Below are 13,900 nucleotides of genomic sequence, written 5' to 3'. Positions count from 1 at the left end.
TAAAAATAGTTTATTAAAAATAGTACTAAATCAGAGTAATCTTAAATTTTAGTAGTTTCCTATAATCGATGAGCACTTACTATAAAATACTCGTTTTTGAATCTTAACAAGCTATCACTGACGTGTGTAGGTATATGTTCAGAGTGTGTCTGTGTGTAAGGTAAGACAACAAGACAGAGCGTTATCTTTAAAATTTTCTCACACTCAAACGATACTCAACATTAACATGTGGAGTCAATAATAAGATGTGTTCTTAGCACAATGCTTTATAAAGTTACCCTGTTAAAAACACATTTTTTTCCCTTTGGAGTCAGATTGTAATTACCAGGAATCTTTGCAATTAAAAAAAAATTACTTATCCTCCAAATGAATGTATTTTATCTTACTTTGTTGAAGCTTCATGTCAAACATCAAAAGAATGACTGTTGAATAACCATGATCTAATTATAAGAATGCAATTTAATTGTGTGCAGAATAACACAATCCAAGAAACTGTCCTGAGTCTTAACCAAGGAAATGGTAAATCCCAGAAGGAAAGTATCATGATAACAAAACAAAACAAAACGAAAACACCTTAGGCCAGTCCTAATTACAGTATATGAAGCAAACTATTTTTAACTCTGAGTGTGGAAACCCTTTTTTCTTTTAGAACTTCCAGTCATTCTACTTTATTGGTCCCTTGAACTTGTCCTTCCTTCCCATGGCCACTGATTCTGCCCTACATTTTTATCATCTTATGAGCAATGAATCAAAAAGTCTAATTGGTCTTCACACCTCTAGCACCTCTTCTTGCCATGCAGAGTCAGCTGTTACAAGATTTACTTTCCTAAATTCACGCATACAACTGTGCTTTATGAAAACTAAAATTGATACTTTTCCTAACCACATCACAAGTTATTTTTCCAACTTCGTATTCCAATGCTCCACAAGGGACTCCCTCATTTCATAAGTTTATCATGTGCTTAATTATTTCCTTGTCTCAGTTCAATCTAATAATGCAATAATATTTCCTTCTGTTTGGTTTTTTCTGTCGCCATCACTACTTCAAGTCTAGTTTAAATGTTAGATTTTTAAGTCTTCTTTGCTAACCCAAGGAACAAATTCTACACTCCTGAAAATATACCCCTTTACCAGGCATTTATGTCCTAGGTAGTTGTGTATGGATCTGTTTCCACTGTAAAACCTATGTATTCCTTTAAAGTAGTGATCAGCCTTCTTCATTTTTCTGTCCAATATCTGACAGTAGATATTCAATAAAATACATTATTGCTTATCTTGGTATTACATATTTCACACATTTATACATATGCATGACTGAATTTGGCCTTTTGGTCACTTGCCACTTTTAAATAAAAGTCTATCTCTTAGGTTTTACAGCTAAGCTCGTATTAATAAAAGGTAATTGTTGACTTAATTCATAAAAATGGCATCTGTGAACTTGTGGGGGGAGCATGAAGGCATATCATCTCGGTCAGCCTTCTCTATCTCTGGTAGGCCTCTTAACTACAGATGGGACTTAACTGCTCCTTAAATACATCTAACATTTATGCTTACACAATATTACCCAATAGTCATTTAGCCCTTCGGCTGGTAGTTTTCTTATCCCAAATTCATCAACTTTACTATGAATCCTTACTACTCTTTAACACAGCAAAACATAAAAACCAGTAGTTTGTTCATGAGCAGACATAAATAAGTACCAAGTTTAAATATTTGCTTTTTCAAGAAAGAGAGTGAGCTAAAATAATATGGTACATAAACAAAATTCAAGTTGGTGAACAGAGTAGCTATTATAGAGAAAGTGGAAACATATATCCATTGGGAGATTTTACTGAGGCTCCCCCTCCTGTCTAGGGAAAATGTGTAGTTATATGTTCCATTGTGCCAAGGACAGACTGGTCCTTTGCAGACACTTACCCTCTGACAGCATGAATAAGTCTCAATGATGGATAGGCAGTTCGCACTTTCAGTCTATTCTTAAGGATTAATGCATTAACCCACTCCACGTGCTTCTCTCCTCCTTTGACCATGAAAGCAGGGATCCAAAGGACACTGTCATTCAGCATGGAAAGTCTATGCACAAATTTTTCTCTGTCACTCTCATTCCGAAAGCCTCCAAATGCTCTTTGTACAACTGATGGATTCATGGTAATAAAATCTGATTTAGTTCCCACATCTGCAGCAAACTCCACCACAGGGGCTAGATTACACCTGAAGAGGAAAAAAATTAATGGACAAATGAAAAATAAATATGAAACATTCACTCCTAAAATGGGGTGCATAAAAAAGAGAATGGGGAACAAGCATTTTCTTCTCACCAGGTTGGGGGAAAAAAAGTAATCTGCCTGGTAAAATTATATTTCAGTAAGTTACGACATACTCAGGAATATTGTCTTCAATAATGATGTGCTCTCCTGGTATAGGGCTCAAACTGTCATTTACATTAATTCAATCTGTTGTCTAAGAATACTCTTTGCTGTTTGTTATCTTCATAAAACCACATGATATGAATTCCTAATAGGCGAATATATGATGGTAAATTCACAAAAGCTCAGTTGCCATGCAGTAGGCAATCGAAACCACATACTCTTCTATACGTAAGTAAAACATATTAGACTTGATGTTCCAATCTGCATTACTTGTCAAGCTTAAGTCATTTTAACAATTTTATAAACATAACCAAGTGAAGGTGGCTTTTCTGTATCCAGAGGTCAAGTGAAAGTATAATTCCTTATAGTATTTTCCACAAACATATTTGCAATTGCCCTCTACCACCCTAAACAGGAACGAAAAGTTAGAAAAGTGGAATTGTCACATTTAATATGTCTTTTTGAGATATTAAATAATTCAGAAAAGCCCTTACTACCAAATCTCTTTCTGTTCTTTTTGAGCACATCTTCAAAATGCCTATTTTCCCTGATAACACGCCACATATGCTTTGTGCTTTGTGGAGGAGGGACAGAATCTGATGTCCTGTTCTTTCCACTGAAGCTCCAGGGCCTCAAGTGCTTGCACCTGATTTCATTCTTATACTGAAAGGGAGCTTTGAAAAGCACCTTGCATTTTTTCTTCAACAAATTTGTGATGCTTCTTTGATTCTATCACACAGACCTTTGGATACTCAGTTTAAAAGATAGCTTAAAAATATTTTAATTTCCTTAAAGAAAAGGCAAGTTTTAATTAGTTAATAAGTGAAAATTCTGATTTGTAACAAACGAATTTGCTACTTTAGAAAAAATCATTTAAATCTATTGAATCTACCCCTTAATGAAAACACACACATATACACACACACGATTTATTTTTCTTTCCTTATATCAGCCTCTAAAGAAAAGGGGAAATAAACTGATTTCTTCTTTTTGTATTTTTGCAGGTTTGACTGCGTTACGAAAGTTTCTCGCAATATTCTTCCTTGTGTTCTTTGCCACTTTAATTAAATTCTCGAACAAGTTAGATTTAATTAGAAAGTGAAATGTGTGCTCTGCTGTTAAAAATACTGGCTTGTATATCTTTCCTTATCTCTCTTAATTAATAGATCTTATTACTTTGTAGATCTCTGACAACACTTAGCCACCACAACAAACATCTCATACAATTAAGCAAAGTCTATGTTATTTAGGACGAGCTCCTCAGAGAAAACAAAACAAAACAAGTAACACATCATATTATTTAGAAACAATTTTTTCAAGTTATATATATTTAATTATACCCACTATGTCATATGATATAGTATTTGTCTCTACACATGATCTGTGTACTATATGAGATTAGATATTATTCATTCCCATCACAGTAAGAGTACTATGAATGGGACTGCTTTGGAAAATAGCTACATGTGAACAGAAGCCAAAATGAACATCTTACTGGGGAATTCATGGAAGATTGAGGACATGATAATTTTTCAAGTCCAAAACTGTGCTCCATGCCAACTTTAAAAATAATCTAAAATTCTAACCAAGTTAATTATAAGATGAATTTGGATACTGTGGGGAAAACGAATTCTGAACATCACTATTACAGACACTTCTCCTTCCTCAGGTAAAAATAGCAACACTTGTTAATGTTACAGTTAACATGATATATCTTTCCACTAAAACAATTCCTCAGCAATTCTTTTCAGAGAATTTCTACAATAGAAAAATAACATCTATACTTCATTTTCTCTGTAACTGTAAAAATAATCATAGCCAACCTAGTTAAACCAACAAAAATAACATTCTACTACATTATCTTTTCAGGAGGAAAAAAAAAATCACTTACATTACGCTTTTCATTACTTTTTCTTATTACTTATTTAAAAACGCCTCTACCCCATGTTGGCTAACACTTTTTAGGATTTTAGGATTGACTTTTAGGATTGACTCAGCATGCTCCTTTAGCATAACTGTCTGGCCACGTGTCTTTTAAGAACTAACAAGAGATTCATCAGTGGAATTGGGTGTTGAAAGACAGGTACTTTCCACTAGGAAGCAAAAGTAAACTAAGAGCATAAGAATATTTCTGGAGAACAGTATTGATCTAAGAGACAAACCAACGTATATGATGCAAAGAATCGTAAATGATTGTAGCGCTATCTAAAAGAACACCACGAGATCAAAGAGTAATTGACTCACATGAGCTTTACTGTAGAGTTTTTATGACCTAAGCATAGCCCAAACAAGCTTTGTGAGGGTTGGAAATAGAGGTACTGAAAATAGCATGACAGAGGGACACATCATAAAATATAATGTGTGCTAGCTGTAGGAGTCTAGTATATTCATTTTCCTTGGCATAATTATGTCTAATTTTTCACTGGAAGGAAAGATTAACATTGTGTCCACATGTGGTCAGTGAATTAACTACTCTGTAGTTGAGTCAGATATTTGTCATATAATTAGCTGAATGCCACATAATCAGGGCAAGCATTAAGAAACCCAAAATAACCAACCAGCTGTGTCACACTCCAGCAATTCAGTAGACTTTTTGTGATCTTCGTAGCGTTTCTAGTAGCAATACTGCTGATTGAGCAAGATTATGAATAGATTTGCAATCAAACATTCTTCATCTTTCTCTCTAAAAATCTTCTTAGGGATTATAATACTCGAAAGTACCCCGAATGTGTAGCAAGCATTTATGAATTAACATATTATTTCACGTGTTATTCTTAATCCTATAAAATTGATGAGTGGCCAATTTTTAAATGATGGATTTCTGTGAGTGAAAACTACAGAGTACATAAGAATATTTAATATACTCAACCTCTATTTCTTTAGCCAAATTAAATTTTTGTACAGTCCAACTATTTCTGACTTATCAAAAACATGAAAACATATATTCAGAATTAGGTATGTAGGCCAAACCCCTGTTTACTCTAAGCTGTCCAATTTTAAATTTATTTGTGTTTATTTTCCATCATTAAAACGCTGCAGGAATGTACTCCAAACCTCTGAAATTTCTTCTGTGATTGCACACCAGATGGGATCGCCTCTCAACATTCCTTTTACGCAGAACTGAAGGTACTTTCATTTCTTTCAAGGCTATATAAAATGTTTTAAATTAATTATAATTCATTTAATTTTTTAAGGAAAATTTCATGTATAACACTTACTTCATGTATAACACCTGAGGATCACAGAATTCCCTAGGAAGATGTCTCTCTTAGGTGTGTCAATATACTCTGCCTTTCCCTTAAGGATTAGCTCAATAGTCTAAAGCAACTAGGAGGTCCCCCTTTCAACAACTCAGCAGATATGTCTTGAGAGTTCATTGTGCAAATACTATATACTATATACTACGCTCCGAACTCTTTTTCCAACCATTTACTATTTGTGCTATTTTACAATGATATAATCTGGCCAAAAAATAATCTTGACCATTATTTGTCTGTAATATCAATAAGATAATGCTCATTCATTTAGCCATTCATTTATTCATCCCATGATGTGTGTTATACACTTATGCTAGCTATAGAACTAGTCAGCTGAGATACTAAGGTAAGACAGTGTGCACTGTGACATAGGAGGTTGTTAATTACTTCTTTACACATATAACATAGATTAAATGAAAAGAAAACAATAATGAGTGGATTACAGACCAAACTCTATTCTTTTTCACCATTTAATGTTTAAACAAGTTCCAAACACCTGATTAACACCTTTTTCTCTTTTGGCCAATCCCATTGTACGTGTATTTCTCTGTACTAACACTGAAATCTCTCAATGCAAGCCATCATTACCAAGAGAACCACATACATCAACAGACCATGAAATGGGAGATAGCCTCTTTTCCCCGCCACCCCCGCCCCCCAGCCCCGGGGGAAGTGGTTCCTATCTGCTCCCTTCCTGCTTTTGAGCTTGAAGAGCCAAGAGAACAAAGAATCTCTGATACCTGCTTTTTTTTTTTTTTTTTTATTCAGGTTTTGTGGTTAACCTCTCCAAATGGCTAGGGGAAGCTAAAACATGCACCCTATTAGTCTTTCTGACTTTCTCGAGTGAGGGTAGTAGGCCCTAAATAGACCTGAAACCAATACTTTTTGCAATACTTGGAGGTAAGGAGTCATATTATCTCCACTTCGGAGATAAGAAACCAAGGTCAAAGTGGTTAAGAAACATGTCCAAGGACATAATGCATATTAAAGAAAAGCACAGCTGTTTTAGAATGACTGTAGGACAGGGGTTTTAATCGACACTATTTATACATGTGATTTCTTTCAGAACCAGAAGAAATATCAATAGGCTCATCCTTCACCCCAACATTCCTGTAGGAGAAAGAGTGCAGTTTACCAGGACTTAAGCATATTATACAAGTCCACTCCGCCATGATGTTCCCCAAATCCTGAGCAGTTATGAAATAAAGGGTTTTAAGTATCTAAACCACAAAAATAATACTTTTACATCAGATCTTTTGAAGGAGAGGATTTCAAAATGCCAGTAAAAGGATTAAATACAGAATTGATGTGACTTTTTGAAATACCTAGCATAGGATTAACAGTTAATTTGTATGTGGCATACCATTATGCAGTAAACAAAGTGTAAGAAATAGAGATGAAGTATCATGTTGAAGGTCTGCATTGCAGTGTGGTGGATGACCGCAGAAATACACGAACACACGTACACATATCACAGTTTATGTTTGCTGATCAGGTAACAATTAATGAAATCCTCAACTTGGCAGAAATAAAAACAAATGACACTTATGTCATGAAAATAACTAAGTGACAAAACAGAAGAGGAAATTTTTTCACAAACCCAGATTTATTTACATTACTGGCAAAGGTGGGAAGAACAGTGCCATATTGTTTCTAGGGAAATCACAGAATAAAAAAAAAAATTTCAAACTCATTCTAAAAGACAAAGATGAATACTGAGAATTATGTTAGGCTATGTCATTCCCACACTTCTGCCAAAACCGAAATGGAGTCATTAGACAAAGTGGCTACAACTACACAGATATTATCTAATAAGTTAGTTTTTTGGGGTGAGGGGTGGGGAAGATATGCTAATGAATGGATATGCTGTGCTTACATCAAATAAAATACATACGCATCTAATATGTATCCAATTTTAGTTTAAAATTTAAGAATAAAAGGTATTCAGCTTAGTTTCTGCCCTCGGCCATTGTTTATATGTGGTATCGTAGCTATGTGGAAATTGGTGCTCACATCCCAATCTGTGTGACCTAAGGCAAGTGACTGAAACTCTCTGAGATTCAACTTTTCTATAAATGAGGCTATTAACACTGCCTGAAATGCTATTAAGGAAATTAAATGAAACACAGTATTCGAATTTCCTCTCAGAATTGCTTGCTTAGAGTTGGTAATAAATACTAGCTAAAGGTAATCATTTTGTATACACCCTTTCCTTTTGCAACCTGTTGTGAGAGACAAAAGGAAAGCATGCAGACAAATTAAAGAGCATGTCAGAAAAAACTTATTGAGCAACAGTGTGGGGGAGGGGGAAAATTTACTTATAGCACACCTAACAAATCATTTTGTCAGGAATTTAGCCATTGCCACCCCCCCTCAAAAAAAACTAACTGGGATTTGAATGGTTGATTCAATGATTGATTAAGAACATCTTGAATATTAGACAAAACAAGTCTAATTTCATAGGCAATATGAAAAATATAGAAGCTCATAGACATGGCCAAGTGTAGGCCAAGTCCTACAATTAGGACTTTGACACAATTCTTATATAAGGTAATAAAGTTCTTTTATTATGACAGTAAGAATATTAGCTAAGTTTTATTGAGTACTCCTCATGTGCCAGAAATTGTTATATTTGCTTTGCATATCATATGCAATTCTCAAGGTAATCCCATGAAACAGGCACTATCACTATGTTTCTCCATTGATGAAGAAACTGAGTTGGGGTAAGCTATATACATTTACAAAGCTTGTAAGGAGTAAAGGCAGGTTTTAAGCTCTTGATATTGTGCATCAATTAATTCCTGTGAATGAAAAGGAAGAACTAGACAGACAAATTTAGTTAGATATCTTGGTCACAAGTTCAGTTGCATTTAAATGTGATACACTTGTGTCTATCATCTCAGTGACTTCATTGATTCCTATGTCTGTTCTGAAGGTCTGGTTGGCTAAAGAAGTGAGGAGGTTACCTCCTTCCTCACTCTCCTGTAGACACTCTTCCCCAAAGGTGGGGGTTGGATGGGAGAAGACAATAGTCCCAGCATGTGGAGGTTACTCCTTGGCAGCGAGGATATACAAGGAGCTGTGCTGCTCTGAAAAACCTCCAAAGCAAGTAAACATGAAAAGGAATTTGAAGGGGGTAAAAAAAAAAAAAAAAGAAAGAAAAAGGTTAATTCTGAGATTTCCTACCAGCAGAGTATGGAAGAAATGTGAGGTAATTCAAAGTAGATGAACATAGACTAAAGAAAGAAAGGGAGGTAGGGAGAGAGGGAGGAAGAAATGAAGGAAGAAAGAAAAAAGGAAGGAAGAAAAGAAGGCAGCAGACAGATGGTACCATTTAAAAGCACAAGACTAAAATTCAAAATGAGACCCTATACTAAAATTCGCGGACTACATCTTTTCTCTAAAATAAGGAAATTGTCCTAGGTGAGAATGAGAAGTAAAGTCTACAGATTGAGTTTAATTTTGAAATAAATACACTGAACTGTTGAGGTGTTCCTTTTCTTTCTCCACTGAAGCCTTATTTCTCATAAAAAAAGTGTTCTCATTATGAAAAACTACATATGAACAAGTGGTATTGCTGAAAGGACAAATCTCCTCAATCCTTCTTAAAATAATGAGAGGATACTGTTATGATCTCAAAGTAATATAGAGAGTACTGGAGGCGATTAGTAACTTTAACAAATTTAAATGTAATATAAAATACAAATATCTCAGGGCACCTGGGTGACTCAGTGGGGTAAGCATTTGCCTTCAGTTCAGGTCATGATCTCAGTGTCCTGGGATGAGCCCCTCCTTGGTATTCCCTGCTTAGCAGGGAGTCTGCTTCTCCCTCTTTCCCTGCCCCTTCTTCCCCCACCCTGCTCATGCTCTCTCTGCCTCAAATAAACAAATAAAATCTTAAAAACAAACAAACAAATATCTCCTCTTATATTAAGCACTGGTTTAAAAATAAGGCCTAAAAATGCAGGCTTATTCCAAGACTTCAGCTCTGGACAATATTTTGACTTGCTAGGCCACAGTTAACTCTAGCATATGAATAGACAAGAGTCTGGGAAACCAGGAAGGGTGGTGAGAGTCAGAGCTTTTCCCTCTGACATTTTTAATCAATCTCAAACTTGACATTTATCATTCTTCTTCTTGGAGCCTTCTTAATTTTGAGTAGTATGAATACTTACAAGTAAGTCATCACCTATTTTTCAAGAAAGGATAAAAAATAGAAGGAAGGATAAACAATAGGAGAAGTAAAAGGGAAAAGTAAGACATTGGAAGGGCAATGACTAAAAAAACATTTTTCTCAATTAAGAATAAACTCTCACAGCCTCTGGTTGTCAATGCATGGTTTGTGTGCACTACACAATACAGAAGGAGAGGGTTTTGATAGCTGTTCTCTATCTCAGGCTTGACAGATACTTATTTTTATTTTATTGTTCTCTTTTTCACAAAAGTAAATATGGACTATATATAGGGTAGCAAGACTAATAGTTACTTGAATTATTGTAAATGTTGTTTCTTGAAATTGCATACAGAATGAATATACTAAGCATCCTGTCTAAATGTTTCCTTTGTAATTAAAAAAAAATAATCATTTTTATTTCTCTGAAGAGGGTATAAGGAGAAAATGATGGCAGTTGTTGAGAAATTTCCTGTTCATTGTCTTGGGTAAGAAAAAAAAAATCATGACTGGGATATTTAAGACAAGGGAATGGGAAACCAAGCAAGAATTCTTAGAGTATATTCTCAGATACTCTTGTCATAATCAAGGGAACTGGACCACTCCATTGATCAGTGTTTGCTGAGCAGTCACTACTGTTTTGAGGAAAGAACTGATTCAGCATGAAATTTATGTCCTTAAAAATTATGTTGTGCATTAAAAAGAGGGAAACAGGATTCATGAAATATTATGGCTGATATTTTAATCTCTGATGCCAGAAAACCAAGGCAGAAAAACCATTAACTTTTTCTCTTTGCCATTCATAGTATTAATAAACAATATATATTCTGGTCATTACAGTGGCTTGGGAAACACATCTGAGCTTTTGAACTTTTAGTGATTACACTATCAAACATGTCACAGCACCATAGCTTTGACATTTAATTTTCTCATTTAAGAAAATAAAAAATAAAAATATTTTATCATTATAAATTATGAATATATTTTTTCTTTTCATTTTTTGAAAGTATGACCAAAGGTTAAAAAATGATTTCTAACTTAGCATTTATGATTTTTTCAACACTTGGTCCTGGAAAGACAATGGGTATAATGCTCAGAGTATTTAGGCATTCTGGTACCAACTGTATTCAGAAATGTTGTCAAATTATTAGTGAATAAAAATGATGTTTTATTTTCTGATATAACAGTAGGCCAAGGCAACTTCATGTTCACTAAGTCATATTTATTCTAAGTGGAATTTTCTCATACTCTATTTTAGTAGAAAGTCACATTTTTGACTTGGCTGAAAGGCCTTGATCTCCATAATTCTTTTATTCTCTGTATCTGCTTCAGAAAGTTCCTCTCAGAAAATCTCTCCTGAATATTTTCTCTCTTTTCTATTCCTAACTGATATTGTCTCAACTTAGCTTAGGTATCACCATGTTTCTCTGAACTACTGTTGCAATGACTTATTAATTAATTATTTTTCAAACTATTAGCTAGACCCACTGGTGGATCATGAATCATATTTGGGGTCATGGATCAGCAATTTTTAAAGAATGTGAAAGAACAAAATGGATTATAATTGAAAACAACAGTGTTTCTGGCACATAATTTTATGAAAGTTTGTTGAAGTTGTGTGTGTGTGTGTGTGCGTGTGTGTGGTGTACGTAGTAATAGCAATGGAAGCAGTAAGAGTATATGTGACATTAAGTTGTACTTCTTACTATGCATCTTTATTATAAACAGAACTGGAAAACATTGCTCTAACCAGTTCTTTAACACAAAGACTTCAAATTTATTATTCTGCTTCAAGGATGTTATCACTTTGTTAAATTGCACATTTGATCACATTGCTATCCCAATCAAAAAGTCTTTACTGGTATCAGTCCAGAGTTTTCATAACTTGTCCCTATCCTTATTTTCAGAATTTTCTTTCTACAAGCCCACTGTCTATCTTAGATCTGAGTGGCTTCAGTCAACTCCATGTAGTCTATGTCTTCTCTGTCTATGTCCCTTTATTTATGATGGGGTCTCTGCCTGAAATAACCTCCCTCTCCAAGACACTCTAGCCTCTAACCCAAAAGTCCTATTTGTTCTTAAAACTCAAAGGTTCATATCTATTGCAATGTTTTACATGATTTCTTTGGCAGAACTAATTGCTTCCACTGCACTGTTCTAAAATATTTACTAGTATCTTTATTCTACCACATATAAAAAGCTATCATATTTACTTGCTTGTATAGGGTTGATATCTTTACTGAAATTAGGAGAGCCACCATAATAATAATGAGAGTTACTCTGTTTATTTCGTGTATGTGAACTGAGAACCTGTGTACAGGTATTTGATCTCTCAGTCTTCTAAGAACACTGCTTATGCTCTAAACCAGGTCCTGAACACACACAGTGCAGGGTCAGAGGTTAACGCGACTCTGGAAAATGGACAATTTTGCTTGGACATTTCCCCCTTTAATGGGGACAGGCTCTTCTGGGCTTGTGATGATACATACCAAAGAATCTAGACTGGGCTCTCAGGGTGTCAGTTTGTGAGCTCTGTGCCAAATCTTCTGATACCTGTACAAATACCTCAATTTTCATTTTTAACGTGTTAGTTGTGTTAAACATGTTAAAGTTGTCTCGGTAGAAATATGATATAGTGTGTGTTTTGAAAGTTGAGCTAAGGAAAACAAAAGGTGCCGTACTAATAAATATGTGTTAAGCTGAAAACTGGGTTTTAACTCAAAAGGTTTCACTGTCAGAAGCTAATTAAAAGAGACGAATATTGAAAAAAGATCATTTTAAGTTGGAATTATTTAACCTAAAACAAGAAATGTGATCTGTTCCACTGATGTACCTATTTTAGGTGACTGGTGTTTCCTGTAAGCACAGCCATTGTCATTCAAAACAAGTTAGGAAGACTGGAGAAGTTCTAAAGGCATAATATTTTTTTCATTCTGATTTTTTAAAATAACTCTAAGTCAGAATTTACTCCAGAGTTAGTACATAGGGATAAGTGGAAACAAGAATACAGTGTTTAGCATTCTTCCAATTGTTAGGATTACTCCCCCTTTATTTTATTAAAGTATAACAAGTTTCAGTTTGTGGTTTGTAAAAATGAAACTCCCAGTTCTCCCTTAACCAAATAGTGTTCTGCTTTTTAACGAACACTATGTAAAATACTGAGACAAGCTTAAAAGTCTATTATGCATTAAAATTGCCGAAGACTTAGAAATAGCTTCATCAGGTAACTAAAGAATAGATCAGAAATACCGTAAATATAAAAGTTACCAAATTAAGCATTCCAATTATTAATAGTTTTCTTAAGTTACATATAGAAGGTCATTCCTGGGAATTTGAAAAATTGAAGTGAAAGGCAAAGCATACTTATATACATGCTAAAAAAACTAAAGATTATTATTAATGATCTTGATCATTGAAACTAAAAAGCACAAAAAGCACATCCACACAATACTTTGATAAGAAGATATGCACAAAGAATAAGGACAAGGATACCCATAAAGGGAATTATTGTTCCTGTTCCAAACAGAACTGTCTTAAAACTTAGTTTCATTCATTTTTATAATTAATTCCCTCTGTCTCACTGGCTGCAATGCTTTGTTCTTAGCGCTATGATTACAGCAACTGTAGCTATTTTCTTACTCCCCTCTAGGTCTATCTCCTCCATCAGACTGCAAATTCCAAACAGAATAGACCATGTAATGTGTCTTTATTTCCCTAATATCTACTGCAGTCCCTCAGGATTTGGCATCTAGTGGCTGCGTGGTAATTATTTGTTGAATAAAACAATACTTGTTGAAATCATGTGACAACAAATTAATGGAACTACTGTTTTTAACTTTTAAACTTCAAATAACTGCTTTTATTTTTTTAATAATCATATTTAAGAGTCATACATTTACGCCAAAGATGACACTAGTACTCAAAAAATAATTATGGGACTCTAATTTTGAACTTCTTTCCTGAACACATTATGAGTCATGGTAAAAAAATCATTCTCAGTCTTTATTAGGTCACCATGCTTTTGACTCAAGACCATGTTGTTCAGTCTGATCATCCATATAATTCATTAAATATAATAAGAGCTATCAGTTACTACTTTTCAT

At 34.4% G+C, this 13,900-nt stretch overlaps 1 protein-coding gene across 1 annotated transcript in view; it reads right to left on the bottom strand.

Moving 5' to 3' along the window:
* The window catches only part of ST8SIA4 (ST8 alpha-N-acetyl-neuraminide alpha-2,8-sialyltransferase 4), a 91,637-nt gene that overhangs the window by 47,977 nt on the left and 29,760 nt on the right, over positions 1–13,900 (bottom strand). Inside the window, exon 4 of the mRNA XM_045808339.2 lies at positions 1,918–2,211. Within this exon, the coding sequence (XP_045664295.2) occupies positions 1,918–2,211 (294 nt within the window). The remainder of the gene's footprint in view (positions 1–1,917; positions 2,212–13,900) is intronic.

Source organism: Ursus americanus, chromosome 5 (assembly GCF_024610735.1).
Source record: "Ursus americanus isolate L20-20 chromosome 5, mUrsAme1.1.p, whole genome shotgun sequence".
In the NCBI taxonomy this organism is placed as follows: Eukaryota; Metazoa; Chordata; class Mammalia; order Carnivora; family Ursidae; genus Ursus; species Ursus americanus.
The sequence above is the reverse complement of the archived record's forward strand: the minus strand, read 5'-3'. Positions and strand labels throughout refer to the sequence as shown.